This window comes from Heloderma suspectum, chromosome 4, assembly GCF_057233095.1.
Source record: "Heloderma suspectum isolate Gila_16-S chromosome 4, 16-S_ref, whole genome shotgun sequence".
NCBI lineage: Eukaryota > Metazoa > Chordata > Lepidosauria > Squamata > Helodermatidae > Heloderma > Heloderma suspectum.
In genome coordinates, this window is record NC_139461.1 from 242,199,672 (window position 1) to 242,226,308 (window position 26,637).

Sequence of the window (26,637 nt, forward strand, 5' to 3'; positions counted from 1 at the left end):
AGGTGAAAAACCTCTGCCTGTGCTCCATAGTCCCAAACCTGATCTCTCCTCCCCACACACACACCCATACCCACAGTTGCTATTCATACAATGCCAAAGAACAGGCTGGATCCAGATTCAGTCATAAAATACTAACTGAAGTCCCATTGATTTCAATGAATCTACTCTTAGTATAACTAAATCTGGATCCAACTGTATGTGTTTACATACGCCTCAGATTCACTTCAAAGTGAATCTGGCCCATCATTAGTAAAGATCAAATTGGGGGAGGGGGATCCCAGTGACAGAGCCTTCTTTCAGGTGGCTCCAAAGCCATAGAATTCCCTTCTTGAGTTCTGTCAAGCTGCCTCTTCTTCTTGCTTGTAGACAAGCTTTGAAGACTTTTCTTATTTTACAAGGCTTTATAAGAAACTTTCTGCTGGTATATTTTTTATGCAGACATATCCTTAATTTGTTTTCATTGTACTATTTTATTGTTTGATGTTTTTTATCTTTGTGACCTACCTTAGAAAAAATATATTTTAAAGGTGGGATATAAATGGAACAAATAATACACATAAATAAGGGTGTAAGAAAACAGCCATACCACAGTTCTCATGCACCTCATTCTAGGTCTTTTTGCAGAACTGAAAAAGCACGAAGCAGTACCAGAAAATAAGGCAGGTTTGTGTGTGGTGGTAGTGTTTGGATGGGGGATGCTTTTGATAACTGGCTACAGTTGTCTATGCTCTGATAACCTCCAGGTTAGGTTACTGCAATGCACTCTACGTGGGGCTGCCTTTGAAGATGGTTCAGAAGCCGCAGCTCATGCAAAATGTGGCAGCCAGATTGATAACAGGGACCAGAAGGTCCAAACATATAAGACCAACTCTGGTCTGCTTGCATTGGCTGCCTATATGTTTCCAAGCCTGATTCAAGGTGCTGGTTTTAACCTATAAAGCCTCACACAGCTCGGGACCGCAATACCTGATGGAGCACCTCTCCCTGCTCGAACCTACCCGTACAGCTCAACATTTAAGGTCCTCTTCCAGGTGCCTACTCCAAGGGAGGCTCAGAAGATAGCAACAAGGGAGAGGGCCTTCTCAGTGGGGGCTCCCCAATTCTGGAATGATCTCCCTGATGAAGTTTGCCTGGCGTCAACATTGTTATCCTTTTGGTGCCAGGTCCAAACTTTTCTCTTTTCCCAGGCCTTTGGCAGCATGTGATGAGTTTTAATTGAACTTGGGGTTTTGTTTTGTTTTTAATGGTTTAGCTGATTGCTTAAAGTTGTTTTTAGGTATATGTTGTCTCTGTGTATACTGTCTGTTGATGTGTTTTTTATGTTTTTAAATTTCACATTTTGTGAAAACATTTGTAATGTTTTTAACCTTTGTAAACTGCCCAAAGAGCTTTGGCTATGGGGCCATATAGAAATGAGGAGGAGGAGGAGAAGTCATCTGCACTGCAGGTTAGAAGAAAAATCACTGAATCACTGTAGGCTAAGAGCCTTTCTACAGGAGGCTTTTATTGTGTGCTTGTGATTCCTCACTCATGGTAGTTTTTGGGTGCTTTACCCGACATCATCATCCCCAAGGGCCTCTCCCAGGCTTTGCAATCATTCTGGTTCCTCCCACCCCATGAGGAAGTCTGGTATATTTTTGAATGGCAGCATGACACCTCATGCATTTGTGCAAGTCTGCTATACCACAGCACCACCTAGTGGTTTTGTAATGGAACATATAGAAAGGCAGAGAAAGAAAACCCCCAGAAAAAAAGCACGTGTAAAGCAGCCGAACTTAATGCCACAAAGAATCTCCCATGTAAACATGCCCCACACTACCACATTGTGAGAGTTTTGTGCATCTTTTTGCTCCACCACCTAATGCTCATTCTGCATTTTTCCCAAACCACATGCAGGGTCTACCATGGCAGTCATGTGGTTTTCAGGGACTGGATACACTGAAGTCAGCCCCCCTCTCACACACATGCACCTTCCAGATATGCCCTGATGAAAATATGTATTTTAAGACCTCTTCTTTGAACATGGTGTACAGTGAGTAGAGGTTTCCAGGAAATCAGGAAAAGTATAGCCTGTAAAGGAGAGGAATATAGGACATTCCCATTCATGTTGGAGCCAGTGTCACTGCTTTATTCCCACAGTGGGCAACTTGTGGTCCTCCAAATGTTTTGGCCTACAATTCCCATCAGCCCTAGCCAGCATACTCAGTGGTGAGGGATCATGGTAACAGTAGGCAAAAGCATCTGGAGGGCCATAGATTGCCCACCCTGCTCTATTCCATCCCACATGACCCAAATGCCCACTGGTACCTGCACTTCACTAGTTTCCGATAAGGCTGCAGAGTCCTCCTGACTTAGCACCTGTCTACTGTGGTGCGTTTGAAGCCTTTATATGCTTTATAAGCAGTAATACTAACACTGCTTATGCTATTGTGCTGAACAAAAATGCTCACAATGAAAAGTGGTTTGGGAAGCTGGTTCTAGGATCCCATCCATAATTGTTCATTTTGGAAAATGTATTTGTAGCAACAAATTATTGAACACAGATCAACTTCCCACCCACAGACTGACGAAAGGACTTGTCTTCCATAGGGCCTGCTAGACAAATATTAGGTAAGCGTATGAAAAATGTGGCTCTCATTATTATTATTAAGTACTTTAACACAGACATATATGGTCCAACTATAATAAGCTTGGTTGTAACTGGGGGTGGGATACGACAATGTGGCTACGTAACAGCTGCATGTGTTTTGACACATTGTAGACCCAGAGCCAAGATAACAGGCTTTCAGTGAGGCCCTGTATTCTTGCACATAAAACTTTAGGAACATATGAACTGTCCTACTGGCTCAGAGCTGTGATATCACTATCCCAGTATATCCACTCAACAGACAACTAAAGCCAGATGTTTCAGAAGAATGCCAAGAACCCACAGTGGGCAGATGTGGGCTAATCTATATGCAGGGCAATTTCATCCAAGAGCTCAATATTGTCTCAAGGCCAAAAAGTTTTGTTTGGGAAGCATAAGACACTCTGGTTCTAAAAATTTGTCGATGGCTGTCTAAATAACAAATTACTCTTTGAATCTTCTTTCATTGCACATTCTAAGTATTGTTCCATGTAAAAAGTTGTCCACATAAATATGTAACAATGCTTGGAACTCCCGAGGCTCTAAATTGCAAGGGTACTTTCACATGACAGAGACCTGAAATTTGATACAGGCGTAGTCCAACACACCCTGCTTGTTAGAAAAATTGGAAAGTTAGGCATTTGTTCAACCAACCCTCCCTCCCTCTCTCCATGGGGGAATTCAAAGTGTACCCCAAACAAAGTTGTTACAGTACTTCCAAACAAATGAGATTAAACTTGGTCCACGCACACATGGTCCATAGCACCCTGGTTGCTAAAATAGGCTGTAAAATACATGATTCTCCCTAGAAATTGTGTGGGTGTGGGGTGTCAGCTTTCACTTTACTTACAAATTTTGTACACCTCTAGCCCTACACACATTTTAGTTAAAAACTCTGAAAGGGGGACATTTTATACCCGACAGTCAAAACCTGGGACATGAAGGCATTACCTCATAATTCAGGTCATCATTCTAGCACTGAGGAAGTAAATTGTGAGTTCTACTGTTCCTTGAGCATGCTCCGGGAGAGAGTGCAGGACAGGAAGGCCTGGCGTGCTATGGTCCATGGGGTCACGAAGAGTCGGACATGACTGAATGACAAGGAAGAATAATCTGTGCTTGCACAATACACATTTCATTTACTAAAAAGTGAATATGTACAACTTTTCCATTAACTTCACATTACTCATTTGTAATGATCCTTACAATGGATGCCAATCCATGTTCTCAGCCTGGATCCACTGCTGTGCATGAAAGGAATCAATTTGTTATTTCTGTTTTTTGTTATGTATTGAAATTGGAATTGTCATAGTATCACATTAGAAGGCCACATATTCTTGTAGTGTAAAATTAATGAATGAATGAAAAATAATAAGAGGATAGGACCCTAGTTATTTAGTGTTTTTGATCTAACATCACACTGAATTATGCCTGAAAGATAATAAGGACCCAGTGCAAATTCTGGGTTACTAGTTGACACATTTCTGCATCAACTCAACCTTCTAACTAATCATCAAGGGTACTCTCTTGTGGTGTGCATTATAGTAATCTAAGCTCAAAAGTGATGAATTATAGTAATCACTAGGTATGAATCAGGCATAAATGATTACAGTCTTCTCACCAGGTGGAGCAATTGAATACCACTATTGGAACTTACTGCAACCTGAATTTGGCTGCACCTTATCCGTTGGCTTAGCCACTTCAGCTGTATCTCAAGTTTTAATCAGCCTTCCTTAAAAGTAACCATTTCCAGAGGTCTACTAGTAGCCATTCTTAAGGGGAGGGGACATAGTTCAGTGGTAGAGCACCTACTTGGCATGCAGGAGACCCCAGGTTCAATCCCTGGCATCCCCAAGTAGGGCTAGGAAAGAATCCTGCCTGAAACCCTGGAAGGCCACTGCTTTCCACTGCCAGTCAGTGTTGAAATACTGGGCTGGATGGGCCAATGGTCTGACTCAATATAAGGCAACTTCCTGTTCCTATTTTTGATCAAGGGAACAAGAGGAACACTACAGCACAAAACTGCTGAAATACAGCTTAAGAAGTTCAATTCTATCACCTGTGGCCTGAAGAGAGAGAATGGGTTTTATAGTATAGCAGGGTTGCACGACCTTGTCAGCCCTGAAGGCTGCATATGATGCTAGTTCATGGTCCACACACACACATACATGCGCGCACACGCACACACACACACACCAGTGATCCTGCTACAGTCTTTCCTTTGCCAGCAGCAGCAGGCAAAGAGTGATCTGTATGAGGATTCCTGGGGGAGAGAGTAGAGAACCTTCTCTCCTTCCCCTCCCCCAGCAATCCTGATACAGACTGGTCTTTCAAAGAGTTAGATCTTGGTATCAGGATCGCTGGAGGAGGAAATTCAGCAATGGCAAGTGAGTTAGAGCACCCTCAGGGGCTGCAATTAAGGCTTTACATGCCACCTCGGGCTGCAGTTTGTGCACCCCTGGACCATAGGCATTACATAGCTTATCAACGCCAAGATGTTTGTGTTATCATCAACACACTGCTGGAAAAAACACATTTTGCAATAATATTTAGTTGCCACTTGCTGGTCATCCCCAAAATTGTTCAAAATAAAAGGATACCACATCATATGTAAGCCAAATCCCTGTTATTTGAAAAAGTGGTACCTGATACCCAAGTCTAGAATATAGAAAGGAGCCCCCAAAGTGAAACAAATCTGTGCAATCATTATGACATGTCTAACTTTTGAATACATTTGATTTTTCAACATGTATTTAAACTTGCTGGGGTCAAATACAATGGATACATTTTATTATATATAAGAGATGCGTGAAATGAGAATTGCTTAATTGACATATCGATTCTCTCCCCGCTCTCAGTCTGAAATTATTTTATACAATAATGACAACAGTCCTTTTTCTCCTTGCATTTTCTCCAATAATCCCTCAGGTTGTGTTAGATTTCTCAAATGGTCCATTAAGTGTTAGTTCTTGCATAATAAATGATGCTCTGAAAGTGCCTACAGTGGTAACAGGATGGCATCCACCCTGTGTTTTCAAAACATCTCCTAATAGGAGACTTTTGAAACCATCTTGTCCTGTATATCCCACTGTAGTATTCAAACTCAACCAAGGGATGTCTTGACTATATCATCTGCACTCTGTTTCCTCTTTCTGTCTCCAGTCTTTACCAACAAAAATTCCAGATTCTACAGAGCCACAATCACTGTAATCAAAATTAGGCAAGTTAATAACCTATATGTAAGTTGGCTTATTTTCAAAAAGTAAGTTTCCTTGGCAAATAAATGTGATTGGGGGATGGGGGGGAGAGTCCATGAATCAGTTTGATTCTTCAGAACCACACAGAAGGGTGTAGATGAGATTCCTAAAAAATTTCCCACACACAGATTTCATTAACCCATTAGGTTGCAGAAAGAAAACAGCGGTCCTTGGTAGTGAAACTATTTCTTTAATAAAGAAGAAAAGCCACATAGGGAAAAGTGCATCAACAGTTGTATTTAATTGCAAAAAGTAAAAACTGCCCCCTGCCCCCAAACAAACAAATCTTACTTATTTACTCTTTACAGGCATTTCCCAAGTATTTACAAAAAGTTGCAATATATTACTTTATAATTGTCCATAAAACTCTGCATGAATTGCATATTTACATTCTTTCATATGAAAAGATTCATAATTTGGGGCATACGCTTGTCATATACGTGTGTGTGTGTGTGTGTGTGTGTATACACCCACACACACACACACACACACCAGTTTCCCTGTCACCCCTGAGCCATTATATATGTATAATAGTAAGCCATTTTACCCATATTCCCTGCATAGACAAATGACATTAAAAAAACGGAAGTCATTTGTTCAAGTCTCAAAAGCAACAGGAAAGCCCAGCATTTCCCTCATTCAATAAGAGAGCAGATTATATTGTTTTCCTTAAAAGGCCATCATTTTCTGGTGTCCCTGAACATTTCCCTACATAAAATATACAAAGAAAAAAAGTTGAATATTCTGAGATATAAAACACCTTCCATTCATAGCAATTGAATTTCTCAACTTCCATGGTATGGTCTTTGTGGACACTGACTGCCCAGTCTGCAATGCAGCTGATTAATAGTAAGGGTGCTCACCGCCTGGTAGAACAGTAGATCAGGGAAGGCCTAAGCCCGCAAGCCCTAATTCATAACAAGAGGCCTGCTGAAGTTATAGGTTCTAGGATTGTCCCTTTCCTTTCAAATCTAAAGCTCTCCTCCTGGAGATGGATCATACATTGTTAGTATCTTCTCCCTTTCTGCATCAGTGTTTATGCTATCCCTGCAATTGTTGAGAAAGGCTAAAAGAGTCATTTGGCTCCCAGCTCCACCTTGCTCTAGAAAAGTTGAACACGGCTTTGAAAACTAAAGTCTAAAGATTGCCATGGGGGAATGCCATGATGATTTGAACACCAAATATCCATGGAAGTTGGAGCGCCTAGGCAGCTGGGAAAGTCTCAGTTTGAATGTCTTGTGATCAATAGGTTTCTCCCATCCCATTCACCTCTTCCTGCCATTATGTCATGTCAATTCACCAAGGCAATGTGATTTGCTCATAAGGAAAAATCCTTCATTACTAAGAAACTGGCAAAAAGCTTCATATCATAGCTTGTGAACTTTAGCAACCAAATGTGCCAACAGCACCATGATGAGCCTCTCCTTCGGATTCCAGTTGCAGGATTCTAGAATGCACTACGAGTTCAGACAAACACTGATCTTTGTAAACAGTGCAGCGCAGCAGAAGAGACAGTTTGCTTCTCCAAAAGAGGCTAAGAGCAGGCCAAGGAATACAGCTATGATCACACAGGGAATCCAAAACATTTTGTGCAGGAAAGAATCTGTCAGTGGCAAGCAACAGTAAAAGCAATATATAAGACTGCAGAGGTGTGAAAAACAGCATGAGACAATATTTGCATCTTTTCAATGCTGAGATGTTCTATAAGTTGTATGTCACTAAGCCATTATAAATAGTAACAAAACTTGGAATTTGTCCAACTTCCTAGGGTTCTCACCTCCTGCCAACTTTTAGAAAGTATTCAATTCTGACTGTGCATCAAACACCAACTATTTTGAGGGTGTTTTGAGGTTTTTAAGGCTAACTTGTCTGTAGAACAGTTTCTGACTCTTGATACTTTCTGGATTAGAAAAATCAGTCTCACTGACCCTACATTTTAGTTCAAGGAAACGTTATCTTCCTGAGGTTTCCTTTTCATACTCATCCACTCATCTATGATAGAAGCAGGATGGTGACAACACCATTTCTCTGGCCATTGCAGAAAAAGATGGAGACAGGTGCTAAAACATGCTTTAGAATGGTAGTTTGCATTCCAGCTCAGACAAGACAATTCTGATCCAATTAAATGCTCTTAATCAGCTGAACATCAGGGAACTTGGAGTTCTGATTCCTGTTGAGCAATTACTTCTGCTTTTAATTCCTTGCAGCTTGTGGAAGGAGAAAATGTACTGGAAGTTTGAAAACAAATGATGCAAACTCCAGGGGGAATGAGGCTTGGACATGAGCACAGCACCTCCTAGACACAGATCTGGAAATCTATGCAAAGACACAGTGTATGTGGAAAGCCTGTACATAAGCAGGACAGACTCAGTATCTCCCATCCAACAGACTAACAATTTCTTGATCTGCATTTGAGGTGGGAAGAGAGAAAACATTTTTATGGGAACACTTGTGCAGCACATGTATAAAATGGCCTTTAAAAGCATTGCTCTCTCGAGACCCTGAGGTTGACTGTAAGACGGACTGATTCCATCACCATGACCCCTGCTATTAGTCAGCATCACTGACATAATTCCCTGAAACACAGTCATTTCACTACCAAAACAGAAATTGTGTCTATACCTTTGTACATTAACAGTGCTCTTTAATCTTTATATCCTAGTCATCTGAAATTCTCCTTGGATTTGTTTCTTGCATTACTTGTATGAGAAACAAAAATAATTTTGACACAGCACAGTTCAATACTATCTTCACTGTGTATATCTACACAGTATTCCCTGTGCAGATCTACATGCATCCTTGGAAAAAGCTTAGACGAAGAACTTAAGAAACTTGCTAGCTTCAAAGTATATATTAACCTCCCCAAAACCAGCAGCCAAAATATATGAATATATCATGCATGGAATTCCTGTTAAATTAAGCAGAATGAAGTCTGTCATACATTGTCTGAGTTACAAAGCAATGCTATACATGTCTAATGAAAAGTCCAATTGAGTTCAATGGGCTTACTCCCAGGTAGTGGTTAAAGGATATTAGTACCTTTACTTGGGAGGAAGCACCACTGAATACAGTGAGAGTTTCGTCTGAGTAAACAGGCATAGGATTATGCATATTTAATCCTTAACCAGATTAGATCATGATATCCTGAAATGGTTATAAATTAAATTCATCTTAATTTAACACTAATGAAAAAGCAAGCAGCACATATTTCCTACTATACATGCTGTTATCACATACATATTTAACATGATACATAGCTCTGATGAAGAGGAGGAGGGAGAATTTTGGTGTGTGTTTTTTTCCTTTACAACCTAAAGCAGGTTTATAAAGTGTGATAGTTTCCATTATAGAATAGGAAGCGGGGGGGAAAGAAGGCCAGCCATCTGGTCAAGGGAAATACTGGGGAATGAGGCAGATTTAATGCCAACCCTCCAAAAACCCAAAAATCCACACTGCTGCCTCCTATTTATGCACTGATCTTTTAAACTTACGTACATCTGACTTTTCATTGTCTAAGCTAGTCTCTCATTATACGTCACAAATCAAGTTATGCATGTTTGCAGAACTACACACACACACACACACACAAACAGAAACAGGGGGGCCAAAGACAACATTTTGTCTATTTGCATGGTACCCAGCAGAATGGGGCCTTGATTCTGGCAGGGGCTATTCACTGCTACTGTCATACAATTAAGTAATATACACAACCTACTTTTCTAAGAAAGGATATTGTTCCAATCCCTTCTTTAAAACTGACCTCTATTTCCAAATAAAGTTGTATTGTTAGCTTGTTTAAAAACCAAAAGAATCCCCAAAAGCTCACAAACATGTTAAAATCTATGCCCCAGACATCACTGCTGGGTTCTGACTTCAGCCTGACACATCTGCAAATAATCTTAACACAGCAGGAACCTAAAGATTCACTCCGGGGAAGCACCACTACAACTGTACACAGCACATGCTTGAAACTAATCCTCTCTAAAGACACCGGATAGATGAGCCCATGAGCAGCGAAAGGAAATGTGCAAAGGTTGGAAGGAGTTCAAGAATAATCAACATGCATTCTAACTCATGGATTAAGATGTGAGAAACCACTATCAAAACTCAGGGAAAGAGGAGAGGGTAAACATATTCATGGCATAAAGCTTCAGAGTTTGCTTGTTCCAATCATGCCCACAAATTATCCACCCATCAACATCTTTTAAACAAGAGTTGGACAGTATTCAAGCAAAATTTGCATGGAAGTTTTCGACATATAGTTTCCTGGGCTCAGGTGGACATGATCACAATAGACCAAAGTGGTGATGGATTTGGGGTGCCCATCCTTGACACCTCCAAAAGACCTGATTTTCAGGGGGGGAGTGCTCAGCATGTTCTGAAAGAAAGAAAAGGCCAGCCCTCTAGCAAATTTGGCTGCTTGATGTAATTATTAGTCACTTTGAAAAAATCTTGGATTTGGCATTAAACTGACCCAGACCAGGGAAGCAGCACAAATATGTATTTTAACATTAGTGAAGAGAGATGGAAAAAGAAACTTGTCGAGTGTTTCTCCTTGTCAAGTATGAACCACACCTCAATCACACACATTTGAAGGATGACTACATAAAGTCATAGCAGTGTTTTGTTAGGTAGAGTGATATTGCGATTTTTTTCACTGGAAAGAATGTCTGAATGTATTGTAGAACTGTTAACACAGAACCAGGACTTAAGCAAATGCTTTCTTCAGGGGACAGTTGTGTCCCTGGGCTTCAGATGACATTGCAGTAGTTTACTCCTTTTGCAAAAGTGATCCAGAGTAAGCAGCCCTGACATTACCTCTCCAGGATGTCTGGAAAGAAGTATGTTGTGGGAATTCCCTCTGTAGTGTCAAAAGGACAATGTTCACAAAGAACATATTATAGATCCCCCCTCCTCAAAACTCCTCCATCTGCTTTCAAGAACAAATCTACACAAAATTAGAGAGAAATGACTCCCTAACAAGACATTTTGAGGGAAAGTCCAAAGTCATCTTGAAAGTCAGGAGAAGATACATTTTTAAAGTGCATAGCTTCCTTCACTGCAGATGCAAAGAATAGGGGGAACACATTCCTAGAAGTTGTGGCTTAATTCTCCTTATCTCTTTTGTAGTTTGCTTCTTGTCTTTGATCCCGAGTCATCTTACATTGCAATGGACTTGTTTCTCATATGTTTTTAATTGGCAGATCCATCACAAACAACAGTGGGTTCTGATCCCCTGGAGTTAAAGAATATTGTCCAGTAGTCCACGTTTGCAAAACCTTTAGGAGGAAAAGGAAGAAGACATTAGATGCTTCTGATCCACATTACCATTCTTTTTAAATTCAATGCTCTTGACAACTCTTCTCTCTATGAATTGGCCTTATCTTTCAAAATAGTGTTAGAGTTGATGCCCCCCCCCTTTCCATAGCATGGTAATTAGGCTAGAAATAGTACTGCCTTAAAATAAAAAAATAAAAAAATCTCCCTGCCTGCATTTTAGCTAATAGTGAAGAGAAGAATCCTGTATACTTTTCCTGCCCCACACCACTGACAATAGGGCACATTAAAGATCAATACTGTATAATGTCATAGATTATATACGTCACTTCATTTCTTTCTTCAGAGCACTAAACCTTTACATCAAAGACTCCTGTGGTACCTTAAGAAAGCTAATGAATGTATCGTGGCAAGAGTTTTCATAGGATAGAATCTACTTCATCAGATGGAAACTGAAAACCATGAAAAATGGTTTTGTTCGACAAACATTCATGCTACAGCATATTTGTTAACTTTTAAGTTGCCACAAAAATCTGACGGTTTTGCTACAACTGTTTATCTCCCAATGCTACACTCTCTTCTCTGAAATATAGCTAAGAGCAGTGTGGTGTGCAATCCTGGTGGGTATGCCATGAGTTTACTTAGTGTCATAGCAACATTATGCAATATATGGTGCCCTTCCCCTAAACTGTGCTTTGCCTTTTGACTGCTGCAAGACACAGAGCGCAAGCATCCCACAATGGCAGGGCATCCTTCCAGAGTGGAGAAAGCCAATTTAGAACACCACATAGTGTATACAGAGCCCATGGTTCTTCCCAACAGGCAGGGTGTGGAATGTGTTTTCTCCTCTACTGCATAAAAAAGGGCTTAGAGCATTTAGGTGGGCAAAATTACCATGAGCTGCAAGCCATGGCTTGCCTTTTTCCAGCACATCAGGTACAATACATAGAACTAAACAGCTTCCAGAATGCTATGGGGAACCCATCTGCTGCAATGTAGCCTTGGCCAGGGCTGCAATATCAGTACTCACCTACATCCCCAGCTTCCAGTTCCACTATCAGTGTCTCACAATGTCCTCTGCACAACAAAGAAGGGATAACATGCAAGGTAAGCTGGCCACTTCCAACCACAAAGATACTCTGCAGCCTGTATGTCTGAAAAACATAAAAGGAAGGAGGTTCAATTCTCCCCTGTGTCCTTTCAGAACTTTATTGGAATGCAAAAGAATAAAGCACCATTTCCCTGTGAGAATGAACCCAGGGGAACAAAGATGCAGAAGAACCGTTTACTACAGGGCTGTTCTATACTATTAAAATCCAGCCAGAATATAATAGAATAAGGCCTCATAACTAACGTCTAAGCAGACTAGAAGCTGGATGCCCACCTCTGCATCCTGTATGTACACTTACATCTCTACTCCCAGTGGTTATGTCTATCTGTGGTAAGAAATATGCAGACAGAGTGATCACAACCATTCATCTGGGGCCCAGGAACTACCAAGCATAAGGCACATTTGGACAGTTGCAGGAAGCTGTTCCCTGCACATGTGTCTCTCCACATGGAGAGGCAACCACAAGAAGCAATCCCTGCCACTCCTTGTCTGGTGCCAAAGAACAGCCTGGGTCAGAGACAGGCAGTGGACATTACAACTGCTCCTCTGCTCAACTCTGTCTGTAGGGAGACAGGGTACAAGAAATGGGCAATAGTTGCTTGTCTGACAGTGACCCCACCCCCTGGATCCAAGCAAGGCAGTGGTGCAAGCTGCTTGGAAAAGGCCAAGGGGGGTAGGGGTTGATGCCACTGACAGCAGTGTTTGGGGTACCTTCAAGCAGCAGTGCCCAACCAAAGTCTCTCTTTACATTTCCTTCCCCTGACAAAGGCCAGGGGGGAGGGACTGGAGGTAACTATACCCCTGCAACTGGGGTCCAATCAGCAGTCCCTTTTGTCTGCATCATCCTTACAACAGGTCCAGATGGCAACAAAAAGGGTCTGGAGCTTTCTCCATAACAGCTCCCATTTTCCTGATTTTTTCTGAGAGGCGGCAAGACCCATTTCATTTGCCAGGCCTTTGGTAAAGTTTTCCTGTTGATGTTTTGATTAGTTTTATTTTGTTTTGGTTTTTTGTTCTTGATGTACATTTTAGCTTGAAGCAAATTTTAAATTGTTTGGGAAAGCAGTACAGAAGTATTTTAACAAACATCACAACACTCGCCTTATCCTGACGCCTTGGGTGGTGGATGAGGAAACAGCTTTCCAGGGAAACAGCCTTTGGAAACATCAGCGACGTGAAGATGGGGAAAATATCCTGCAGAACCTCAGTTTTATTCATAGGGTTTTGCCTACACAGCATTTTAGTGAACCAGAATGTATTTAGAATCTTACAAATGGCATTGCTGTTAAATATCAAACCACTTCAAATGATATCCATATCCATCATCCTGAAGTATTATTACCCTCATTTGGCAGAAGTGACATTAAAAAAAGTAGAAGCTAATGTACTGGGTGTAGTTTTGCCAGCATATGGAATTAAAGACTGGAACTCCTAGTGCTAAGTTCAGATCACCTATCCTCTCCCAAGAAAATAATATGGTCAAGGAACCAAGAGGCCAGTGAAACGATCAAATATATTTTTTAAACCTCTCTTAGAAAGAAAAAAAACTGTCAAGTTCATTAGCAAATGAAATGCTGAAGGAGAGAAATAAAGGGAGGCGCCACCTAGTCCAACATTAACTAAAACCACATGGGAAAGGCTTGGGAATCCTAGCCTACTCATCATTCCAAGAAAAGAGAGGGCAGGGATACATTTTAGAAATCCCAGTGTGGGGACCTGTCATGATTCATACTTAAATATCCTGCACCCAAACTGTCCATCACAAGTTAATAAAATAAGAAAAGCACTGAATGACAGATAACACGGTATTCCACACTACGGAATGCCCAATTATGACTCAAAGCACAAACTCTTTATGCTCCTGCAACATCCATGCACACAATCATATTTTCTTTTCCAGCCTGATCCTGAGAAGGGTGCTAACTGGAGGGCTCACACGCATGCTGTCAAGTAAATGTCAGAGAGGGAGTGGGGAGAAAGCCTACTGTATGGATATCAAATGCTTAAACATTACTGCAGTGGGAAACACAAGGCTTTGAAGAGAGCTTTAGAACAGACACAGAGCAAAAGACGATGTTCTGATCCAAAAAGCTTTATATTAAAGACGTTAAGCATTGGGGACTCTAAAACAAATCCAGTTTAGGACAGACAGACTTAAGATGATAGATCTGCAGAGCTAGAGATGGAGCTGTACCACTTTTAAAATCTATTGAAAAGTTATGGCAGTTAAGTAGCAGCACAATCCTATGTATATTTACTTGTCTCCCTGAGTTCAATGGAGCTTACTCCCTAGTGTGTTTAAGACTGCAGGCTAAAGCCGCCACTGCCAAACCAACCGCCATGCAGCAATCTTGTTAACAGCTGCCGCTGGAGTGAGTGATTTCAAGATAGTGTACTAAGTGTCATGATTACTTTTGAAAATTTACTTCTGGGTGACTAAGGACCCCTCCACTCATTCCCTCTGTAGTGACTCCATCTTGGGCTGTTACAATAACCTTTATAATAGGAATGGCCAAAGCCAGCACCCAGAATTCTGTACAATAATCCAATCCTCAAAATGTAGGGGGGGATTTCTGCAGGAATTTGTGGGGTCTGGCAGATTCCAGGCAAAGCAGAGGGCTTATCTGAAACCATGAGTCACCTGGAAGCCATAATAGGCCTTGACAAAGGCATCTAGGTTGTGGCATGTAATGGTGACATCAATTGCATGCTAGAGCCTGGCAACTTCTGCAAAGCCAGCCATCTGTGCAGAGCAAACTGAACTTTCTCCACTGTTTCTGCATAGTCATCTGGCACAGGGCAAAGGCCCGCAGGTTACAGGCTTCATAGAGGCCACTAAGTCACCACATATGAAGTTGTCATTGTGGTGCAGCAGCATTTAGCAACCTCTGCAGAGGCATCCCGAGGCTTCTAAGTATGGAAGACACTCCAAAATCAGGGGGAACCATACGAGCTTCACTGAGTCTCCCATCCCACCTCAGTGTGCTCCTGCCCATGTTCCACCTGGGCAACCCTCACCCTGAATTTAAAAATGTGTTGGCAAACCTATTTTTAATACTTATCGAGTCCTACATCAGAAGGGTCTCTCAGAACCTTGACCCCACAGGACATGTGCCATAATGCCACATTACAAACTTGAGTGGACCAACCTTCCATTTGGGTCAAGATGGGAACATTACAAGGCAGAATAAGAAGTCTACAGGGACAGCAATTAATCGTTGTTCTTTCTAGTGGCCTTCCTTCACCTACTCGTTCCCCCAGGCTTTTGGAAGATGTGCCAGTGCCCCTCAGCCAGGGTACAACTGGGTCAGTTATGGAAAGAGGCAGGAAACCGCTTCAGTGAAAAGCTCAAACTCACCGTAAAATGTTAAATGGGAGTTGCTGCTGCAGATGGCCGCTCCATAACTCAGCTGAATCCTCTCGCATCACAAAATCTGTCAATTCAGGGTACAGGGACTGAAAATGCTTCATTTCCGCATAAGACCGGTACTGTCCTGTCTTATGAGACAGAGAGGAGATGAAAGGGTATTTTTATAAGCTGTCGTCTCGTATGCCCAAGGAGTATGCTGCATCCTGTCAGGCATCTGACACTGTGAAGTTACCTTGATCAAAAGAGGCTGTGGTTGCAAGAGTTTTTCCGAAAGCTGCCCTAAGTCAGCTGCTGCCATCAGATTTTTCATGGAACAGCAGCAGGAACAGTTGGCAGTCAGAGACGCATTCTGCCTACAATCTAAGCCCCACCAGTCTTGACACTCTTTGGAGAAAAAGGGGACATAAGAGGTTAGTGAACTCCAAGATTTCACCTAAGGAAACAGCAACAGATTCCAAACATCACCCCTGTTATTGCTAACCCGGCTGTGGAATATCATGAGATGACCAACACTTTTTGAGGCCAATTAATTCAACAGGAACTTTTAAAGTTTCATGTGGGCAGCCTACTAGCCCATCTGAGATTAGCCAAGTGGAACATCTCACAGTCCCATCTCAGTATAAGGGCACACCAGGAATGCCTCCAGTGGGCAATGGCTACACATCCTGCTTCTTTTGGATCTTTGCAGCCTTTGACAATATTGGAGATATGACTAAATAAGAGATACATAAAGAGATCTATATTTTTGCTAATCAAGTCCAGAGTGTAGTTTAAGCTATATGCAAATCATTCTTGAGGATCACGATTTCTGTTCCTAATCATGTTATCTTGTATTGGTTCAACTTTTTGTTAATGTAGCATAATAGAAGTTAACACACAATGTTTCAGGGAGAATGACAAGATAGCTTCTTTCCCATTTGGGTCTCTCCCTTTTTTAAAAACACAAGTAACTAATCATGTTATACAGAACTATATATCAACAGAAGAAAAATGAGATTTTTGCACTATTACACCTTTAGGAAAGATACTCTCTCCAGAGACAAAACAAAGCACAGTGGTTGATTCTTTATAGCTTGTTAATCTGCCTCTGAAAGCTGTTCTTTATGTGCTACCATTGGAGGCATACTAGAAAGATCATAATATGTCCTGTTCGTTACTGGAAAACTTGCAACAGAATCTAAAAGACACTTGATCAGAACACTGTATTCCTCTAAAGCATATGTGTGCACACACTCAAACAAAAACACTTGATGTTTTAGCAAGAAAAACCATTTGTGTGCGCACACCCCATTCACAGGCAAAAAGACAGAAATCCCCCCTCCCCAGTCTTCACCACACACAATTCTAATGCAGGGAGAAGGAGTTAAGCAAAAGTTTTTGGCAACGATAGGAAGGAAAAGCCCAAAGATTCATCTTGTATGACGAATTTCAGCCTTCACTGGTACTTCCCTCGTTTCCTGTCAGTACATCCTGGGACCAAACAATAGGAATTTATGGTAAAGAAGGGACATTAAAATGCTTCTGATACTTTTAAGTCTTTGATGGCCATTTCAGGTTTACTCAGTTTGTAAGACTGATGTTTAGCCCAACAAGACAAAAGCACACAGTATTCTGTCTGACTGTACATTAAATCACATCTGCCAAACAGAGGCCAATTTCTCTTTGCAGGAAATTCTGCATTCTCAATTGAAAAATTCAGATTTTTGTTTGCCATGATTAACCCACTCAAGTAGTATACTAACTGGGCTTTAAAAAAAATTAATCAGTCTGAGATTTATTGTTGAGGGTGTTCCTTGGCATATCAGAAAATCTGTGACCTGCATGAAAAGTACATTGTGAAGGGAGGGTCTAGCCTGAATTTGGACAGAGAAAGAAGGGGTGACATAGAGGAATAACAGACTGAGCAAAGAGCACAGACAATGCAAATGCAGGAGTACACCAGAGAATTGAATTGGAGCTTTACAAAAGTATGATTCTCTTTTTTCCATTTACACCCCTGCATTCTTTTCAGATTATCACTGTGCCCAGGCACACTCTAGGGCTATTTGGGCCTTTACTGCAGCAGACCTTGAATGTGATCAGTATGCAGATTCTCAGAAATGTGACAGACTTGCTTACAGGCTGTAGTTAAAGCATGTGCATTAAAGTGTAAAGTTACAAAAGCAGCAGCAGCACAGTTCCAAATTCCACCCCCAACCTGCCCACCCCAGAGGCCCCTCATATGTTCCACAAGTTTGCATGCAAATAGCAATCCTTCTCAACTGTTTTGTGACTATAAGCAGTGGATCTACACATTTGGATGAAGCACAAAATACAGCCTTTTACAGGTTCTGGTGGACAAGATGTTGAAGTGCTGTATTTGCATTATTCTAAAATATGTTATGGCTGCAGAACAGGGGTGCAGAACTGTAAAGGACCCTATGCAGACCTGATAACATCAGTGGGCCTGGCTATGCCCACCAACCCCCAGGGCATTTTGCCTTTTCTCCATGCTGGGAGAGGCATGGACTTCCATGTCCCTCCCAGGATCGAGAAAGGGACTCCGCCGGAGCTGAGAAGAGCAGCTCCTCCCAGCACCAGCTGAGTCAAGTGCCTCTTCCACATGCCTCTTGCTGGCTGGAGATTATGTGAGTTGTAGTCCAACACATTTGAAGGACACCAGGTTGGGCTGGCTGGCACAGACCATTCAAGCAAGTAATCTAGATAATACAGCTCTTGGATGGCTCCGCTTGTCACTCTTTGGAATAGACATGCTCAGAGGTCTAGTGGAACCAGGGCTCGCAGAGATGCAGTGCTGGTACTTTCTGTTAGCACAGACACATACATCATCTGCCACCCCACCCCCTCAGAATTCCCTGTTCCCTCTGAGCTTAGCTGCAATCCTCATAGTAGCTGGGAGAAAATGAATGTTCCCAGAAACAATACATAGTTGTGAGCTCTCCCTGTTGTTATGCAGTTTGTATCAGGTGAAGTTTCCGAATGTTTTTCAAAGGCAGTCCTACATAGAGCGTGTTGCAATTATCCATCCTGGGTATGACCAAGGCTTGTGGGGCTGTGGCCAGGACCACCTTCCTCCAGGATAAAGGCACAGTTTGTGTGCAGTTGTGGGTTCTTTGGATACATGTTAAGTTCATGGCTCCCTTAGATCTTCAGGTTGCACCTTTCCTATAAAACTAGCTCCTTGCCATGTCTTAAATTTGTTGTTGTCTGTGAAGAGATTCATAATTATTGAATAGTAAACATCAGAGAGAAAAAAAATTGTCTGGTGATCTGTATGGAAAAACAGTCTACACCTGTGGTTGCTGGGGAAAAGAAATAACACAATTTCGAGAATCTTGGTTCCTTTTGAAGCTAGCAAGACAAGGTAACTTTAATTCTGGAGCCAGAATAGATAAAAAGTGGGGTTACGCTGTTTAATGATGGTCAAGAGAGCCGTCTTGGTGTTTTGGCAAAGAAGTGTACTGCTTAGAAACAACATGAAGAAATCCTCCTTTGGTAGATTTTTTAACTGATATGGTTTCTGTATTCTCTGCAGAGTAACGTTACTTCAGCTATCCAGTCTCTCTGTCATGGCAACTGCAGCTCATTTGTAATGGTTCTTTTAGGTTAGTCATGACTTTGCAAATCTCTTGCATGTATATGATCTCTTTTAAGCTGGCATGTGAAGATACAGAGTTGGCCCAAAAGTAGGTATACAGTATAGTTTATTTGCATTTTATTATATTGTTTATTACATTTACATTTAACACTGTTTAATCTCGTAAGTGCTCGAAACGTATTCCATCAACGTTGCAACATTCCTCAAACCTGTCCAGAACACTGTGACACACAGTACGACACAAATTCCGGTCCGCATCAATGTCCATAAATGCTTCTGAGATGAACTCTTTTAAATTGTCCACTGTCCAGGGATTCCTCTCAAAAACCTTATTCTTTACTACACCCCCCCAAAAGAAGTCTATTGGTGTTAAGTCGGGTGAACATGGCAGCCATTCAATGCTGCCATGTCGTCCGATCCAATGCTGTGGGAAGGTGTTGTCAAGATAGTCCCTTACTGCAAAAGCATAATGAGGAGGTGCCCCATCTTGTTGGAAGAGCAGTTCAGCAAAGTTAGCCCTGGTTCTGAGTTGTGGCACTATCACGTCGCGTAACATGTTTAGGTAATTGTTACTATCCACAGTTGTATCGAAGAAACCCGGTCCTACAATACCTTCACTGGACAGTGCACCCCACACTGTGACGCCAGGCTGGTTCAGTTGAGATGTGATAGTCAAGTGAGGATTTTCATCTGCCCAATACACACAGTTATGCCTGTTCACGTGGCCTGACAACTTGAAAGAAGCCTCATCTGACCAAATGATCGTATCAAGAAGGTCTGGTTTGTTAGAGATTTAGTTACGCATCATCTCACAGAATTGCAAGCGACGGTCTGGGTCGCCCTCCAGAAGACCATGTAACAGTCTTGGACCATATGGCTTCAATTTCAATTTACGCATTAAGCGTTGCAAGGACGTTCTGGGTATGGATAGCTGCTTAGACGCACGTCATGTGGACTTTTTCGGACTGTTCACAAATGTCAGAGCGACTCTCATCTCATTTTGCTCTGTCATAGACATCCTAGGACGTCCAGATTTCGGTGCATTAGCCACTGTACCTGTTGCTTCAAATTTATCTCTAAGACGATAAATTGTCAGACGTGTTGGTGGAGGAGTGTCAGATGCTTCTTGCCATGCTCCACGCACCCGCTCGGCATGTTCAGTCTTCCAGTACTGCTTCAGAATCCACTTTCTTTGTTCTTGACTCAAGTTCTCTGCCATCATTCATAATATCAGTAAAAAAAACACCTAAACAACTAAACAACTGTATACCTACTTAAGGGCCTCACTCCCCTCACTCTCTACACTTAACTGATTTAACTGTCGCTCCCTGTCACTCCCTCTTCCCAACTGTCATTCTGACTCCACCAATAGATCTTCTACTCACACATTCTCTCCCCCTCCCATCAACATTCTAAACAACTGTTTACCTACTTTTGGGCCACCTGGTATGTGCACTACTGCAAGTTAATGTTAAATGAATTAAAGTTAGAAATACCATGTCCAATAGCGTAGTGGTAAATATTGAAGTGTAGGCGCTCATCCTGACAGTTCCCATAGCCATGCCCCTAAGGAGAGTCCAAAAATGTAGGCTGCTGTGTTAACCCATATATCAACAAACCAGTCCTAGCAGTTTTCATCTACAAAAGATCATTTTGTAAACTTAATGGGTCTTAACTGCCCATTCAAGACCAAGCCACCCCAAAATACTTTGCATAACTGCTGCAGCTACAGTTCTGACTGGGGCCTGTGTTTTGAGGCATATGACTCGGATATTGTTCAGTCTTCATTGGCTTCCAGTCTGTTTCCAAGCCCCATTCAAAGTGTCTGTCATTACCTTTAAAGCCCTAAACAATTTGGGACTGTGATGTAAAGGACCACCTTCTTCCACACAATCTTGTCCACCCAATTAGGTTTTTAATGTTTTCATGCTCTGCTACTAACAGAAGTGCAGAGTGTGCAAGATAGAACCTTCTTGGTTGATGCACCAAGGCTGTGGAACTCCTTATCCCAGGAGGCTCAATTGGCCCCTCTTCTGTTGACATTTCAATGCCTATTTAAGACTGTTTTGTTTCAGCTGTGCTTTTGGCACAGAGGACTAAAACTGTCATCGTCCTCATCTCCCCACCATCACCGTTCCTTGGTCCAAGTTGACTCTGCTCATTGGTTTGTTTTTTGCTGCTGTTTCCATTTTTGCTCACATTTATTATCTAATTTGTTACTATTTTAATGTTGTGTTTTAAGTATTGTTTGTTAACCGCCTTAGGAATCCCACTGTGTGGGACAGAAAGGTGGGATATAAATACTTTAAACAAACAAACCAGTCCCACAAGGGCTTTCAACTGGCATTGCTTAAACAGAAGCTTCTGTGCCACATGCCAAATTGCTTTCAAAATGGAAATGACATTGAAAGCAGTTTGAGATGGCAGAAGTTCAAAAATCACACAGGGTATACCCAGTCCCTTGGGTGTAACTAAAGTAGCTCTTTGGGTCCTGGACTATGTGAAGAAACTTGCACAGAATTCTATGGAAGTTGGACAGACAAATCACAACTGGAAGTGAAATACAAATCTTAGTCGAATACCCTTCCCACACTGATATCATTTCTCTCTCTGTGTGTGTGTGTGTGTGTGTGTGTGTATACATACATACATACATATATAAAATTCCATATGGGTTATCATGCAACAAATTAGCTCAACTAACATCGAATGTAGAGCTTTTTTCATGTCAGGAGCTCAGCAACTCCATGCCAACACCACATGTTTTCCACAGGTTGGCTCATATTTTGATTATCCATCCTGCAGAATCTGTAATATGCATCCACCCTGCATAGCTTTGGCAACAGCCTGCACTGTTTCTTGGCATGACTAGGTGCAAGTGTCGTGCCTGCACTGGGGTATCCTGTGCCAAATGATTTACTTAATTCAAGAGGAGTAAAGTTCTCTGCTAGCAGATGAGATCACTACAGGGGATATGTCTACCTTCGCTAGATTTATGCCGTTGTACACATTCAACTCAATACTAACATTCTTGAAAGAAGAACTAAGATTATATAGAGGCCTGACAAAACAAAAGCCTGCGCCAACGAAAAACAGTTGTACTGTGTTCTGCAACAGCCCACGTTGCTCTAAGCAGGAGTGAACTTCTCCCAGCTAGCATACATGCTGTAACACAGAACATGACCATATAGTGCTCACAACTGATATCCTTAATGCAGTCACTGCTCTGGAGATCTCTTACAACTTATTTGTATTCAAGTAAACAAAAAAGCACGGGGAGTGGAATATAAAGCAATCATTATAAAGAGCAGATCATTTTTCTGCAAGGGGAAATGTATGAAATACATATAGATTTCATTTCCGTTAAAGAAACTAAATCATGTTTTGGACTCACTCAAAAGTAGAAACTCCATCTCTGGCTTCATTTAGAAATTTAAAAAAACACACACAGCTAAACACATTTTGCATCAACAAGTCACCTAAATTAACCTACAGAGATCTGGATGGTATGAATCTTTCACCTTTGAGGGAAGCAGACTGGTTTTGTGATTGAAGCACAGAACTGAGAAACAAGTCCTTTTTTTCTAGCTTAAACACATCCCCCTATGATTTCGAGCTTGTGTGACCAGAAGGGAAAGACCTCATTGTCCTCCTTTATCACTGGAGGTTTTCAAAGGAGTGAGGTTGATAAAGTAACTCTAGAACTGGTTTTAGTACAATGTATCATGCCTCAGCAGAGGGATATTAAGTGTTAAATCCATTCCGCAGTTATACCTAAGATTCAGAGACTTCTGTGTTATGTGTAATCAATAACTACTTCAAATTCTCAGCTTCCATTTTTGGGGGGAAAGGTTTTAGCTCTTACGATTACAGACAAAGACTGAGCTTCAGCATAAACACAAAAGGCTCAGACATCAGTAGTTAATTAAAAAGAAATGCAATGTTTTTAAATCTCAAATTTCAAAAGTCACAAGAGTTCTAATGTCAACCTCAAATCACCCCAGTTGGCTGGAATAACAATAGACATGGTTCAGTGCAAACCAGATGTCAAACTGGATTTTTTATACCATATACATGCTTGGTATATGATCAGACTGTCCAAAAACAACAAAAAGAAAGGGATACATAATACTATTATGTTTTACATAAGATAAACATACCAATCCTGAAGCAAAGAAGGAAATGCTCCCTCTCAGTCTTGCAAAGCTGAACATTACCATGCCAAAATTACCACTTTCTTAGTCACATCTAAGAAAAAACTCATTCTATGTACAGAATAAAATAAATTACTTATTTCGTTTATTCCATCTCCAAAAAATCTAGTTTGAATTGGGATTGGGGTGGAGGCAAAATGGAATCACAGAGGGCAAACAAAGAAAAGAATGCAGAGAGGGTAGGGCTGTAGGGCAATAGCAACCATGGTAAACTCTCACGTGCTGACATTTGGGGAGAGTTCAGACCTCTTCCAACTTCTCTGAACCACCAAGAAATGCAGAAAACATGTTTTCAAAACCTGTTTCTAAAACCAAAAGTTAAAAATGTGTTTTCCACACATGTAATGAACTTAATTGCTTAATAATTTAATCTGTAAATACTATAGAATGCTCAAGAATTTATTTAAAAATTGCTTAGAAAGCATCCAACACTAAGCTTTGCATGGCAAACCTTATTCTAGGTGGGAATTTCCCAATGAAACACCCCCATATGACCAGCTGTAAACCCATCTTTTATGGCCAGATAAATACACCCCACAATTCTAAATGCAAAACGAGGAGACAACTTTTGGCTTTCCAGATTCCCACAATAATGTGGAGCTGGTCTGCTTTCTGAAATTTCAAGCAAACAATTCAACTACTGAACAATATCCAAAACAAAGCCATCTGTTAAGAACTTGCACCGCCCATCTCTACAAAACCAGCCTGGCCATTTAAAAATATGTGTCAGCACATCTACATGTGTCTGTTATTAGTCTTCAGGTTATAATAATAAAAAAGGCTGTTTACAATGAGATTCAGCACACTTGGCAACATTATAAAAACTGGATGAGAGCCCTGGGGCATCAGGTTATGGTTCACTCCACAATGGTGTAAGGATGCTGCAGCTGGGCTGATGCAAAAGGACAACATCCCCTTGAGGCACCAGTATTTTCTGGTGGGAATTAGAAAGAACGTAATCATCTGTAATGGGAATCTTTGTGCATGCTTTATAGTAGACCCAATTGAGACTATCCAATGGATTTAAGTCTGAGGGGGTTCTAGAAATTGGCTGGAAGTCAACCATGCCTCAAAGCTAAACTAGGCAGCCAAAAAGAGAGAGATTTGCTGAGAATTATCCCAGATGAATAGATCTTGCTAACCGCACCCTTGTTCATAAATTAGGGCTTGGAGGTAGTGTTTAAGGGTTCTGAAATGCAAAGACATTCCTCGCTGCTTCTATCAACTATTACCCTTCAGACCTCAATTGCCATTTATTGCTGACAAGGCATATTGCTGATGGGTCAACTGAAAGTGCCCTAGTGTAATTTCTCCCCATCACTTTAAATCATGCACCTTTAAAACTGTTCAAGACTCTTTGCCAGGAATCTATCCTGTTTCCTACCACCACCACCACAATTCCCATTTCTTGTTCCCCCAAACAATCTCAGAGAAGGAGATACACATGTGAAAGTGGATATTATTAATTTTTGTTCTGTATTTGCTATGTCATAGGAATTCAGAAATATGGAAGGACCCAATATTTGTTGGCATATCTCCATTTTACTGTCACCTTCAGCTCCTTCACAAAAATAAATGGAGGACTATACACTAGAACATATCCTCATGCTAAGTGTAATCACATCCTCAAATAACCCTACTTCTCTTCGGGTTTTACATAATAACTGTTCGTGACAGAAGGATGGGTCTAGTCTCTTTAAATAAAAAATGGGTTTCCATACGCATTCCAATTCTGAGGCTTTGACTGACTCAGACTGACCAAACTTTTCACAAGCAGTTTTGGACTATGCCATCCATGATTTCTGATTCCAGAATAATGTGTTTTCAATACCATGGATGAGATGTCCAGAGACAATAAGAATATATAGGTCCCACTAACTAAAATTAGGACACAGAGTGCTTACATTTCAACTATTACAAAATCATGCCTTCTTTCTCCTAAGGTGGACGGAATCCAGATATTATTTTTAATGGCAAAAAACAGCAGCAATCACAGCTGCTGACAAGTGATAGAGGACTTTATTATTTCAAAGGTGGCTAATGCAACTCTGTATAATATTCATCTGCAAGGAATGTGAACAGGAGAAGCTGACAGACCTTATAAGAGAGAATACTAATCTATTCCCCAATTTTAAGAGCCAAAATATTCCAAGGTCTTGTTAACTATCTTGGCAGTAGATAATAGTGAAAACTTCAAACTCCTGAAAAGGTAAATATACCTAATAAATATCAAAACATCTTCTCCTGTATGCACCTCTTCTTGTGTTGAGATCAAAAAATGAGATATTTCTATGGGTGCTACCACCCCCTGAAGTGAGATTACTTGCTACCAGTACCAGAAACGTTTGGGTCATAGCCACTTGATTCTGGAATTCCCATTCGCTCTTGTTTTATGTTGACTGTGATTGATATTAGTTCATTCTAAAGAGTTGAAAGATATGGTAACATCATTTATAAATAAATAAATCCTTGTGACAACTTCTTTCTAAAGCAGGAATGACCAACTTCTGTATTCTTGAGGACCAATTAAGTACTGAAGTTATAATGCAGCAACAGACAGATATAAACAGTGTTTCCAAGATACCTGACATCTGGCATGAGTCAGTCTCTCAACAGAATTCCTCTCCATCAAAGTAAAGCTGCTTAGCTACATTTGCTCTTTCTTTGTATTGTCTTTTATATTCCATCTGCAGCACACAGGTTGATATGGCAGCAGCCTTCACCCCCTTCTATTATCTCCCAGCTTAAGAGTTGCAGGGAATGACTTACAAGGCTAGGACCTATACAGCCAACTAACACAAAGACAGGGAAAGGTATAGTGAGCTAAGCATATTTAAAATACAGGTTTTGTGGAATAGGGAGTTGCCAAGACTTTGACAGTTGCAAGGCTGAAAAGAATCAAAATATACATAGTCACATTAGCCCTAGCCAATACACTATCCATCAGGGTTTTCTTCAAAAATATATCAAGACACCCATGCAATACTTAACACCCTTATCTTCCAAAGGCTTGCTACCCCTGATCCTCTTCCAGAGGTGGCCTCAAGATACTTAATAGGACTAGATAGCCCTATTCCTTCATTTTCCCTTCAATTAGCTTTTGACAGCCCTATGCGGACATTTCCCTTGCTAGAGATGTGAAGGCCTGGGGGAAAAAACAGAAAAAGTGGGGCAAACATAACCT

At 41.1% G+C, this 26,637-nt stretch overlaps 1 protein-coding gene across 2 annotated transcripts in view; it reads right to left on the reverse strand.

Annotated features, from left to right (window-relative positions):
• Positions 1-455: 455 nt before the first annotated feature.
• The window catches only part of C4H6orf89 (chromosome 4 C6orf89 homolog), a 47,677-nt gene continuing 21,495 nt past the window's right edge, over positions 456-26,637 (reverse strand). For both annotated transcript variants that reach the window (XM_084852958.1, XM_084852959.1), the window contains 5 exons: positions 15,874-16,025; positions 15,630-15,769; positions 13,373-13,499; positions 12,191-12,314; positions 456-11,162 (listed from right to left, as the gene is read on the reverse strand). In XM_084852958.1, coding sequence (XP_084709084.1) covers positions 11,077-11,162; positions 12,191-12,314; positions 13,373-13,499; positions 15,630-15,769; positions 15,874-16,025 — 629 coding nt within the window. In that variant the 3' untranslated portion in view covers positions 456-11,076. The remainder of the gene's footprint in view (positions 11,163-12,190; positions 12,315-13,372; positions 13,500-15,629; positions 15,770-15,873; positions 16,026-26,637) is intronic.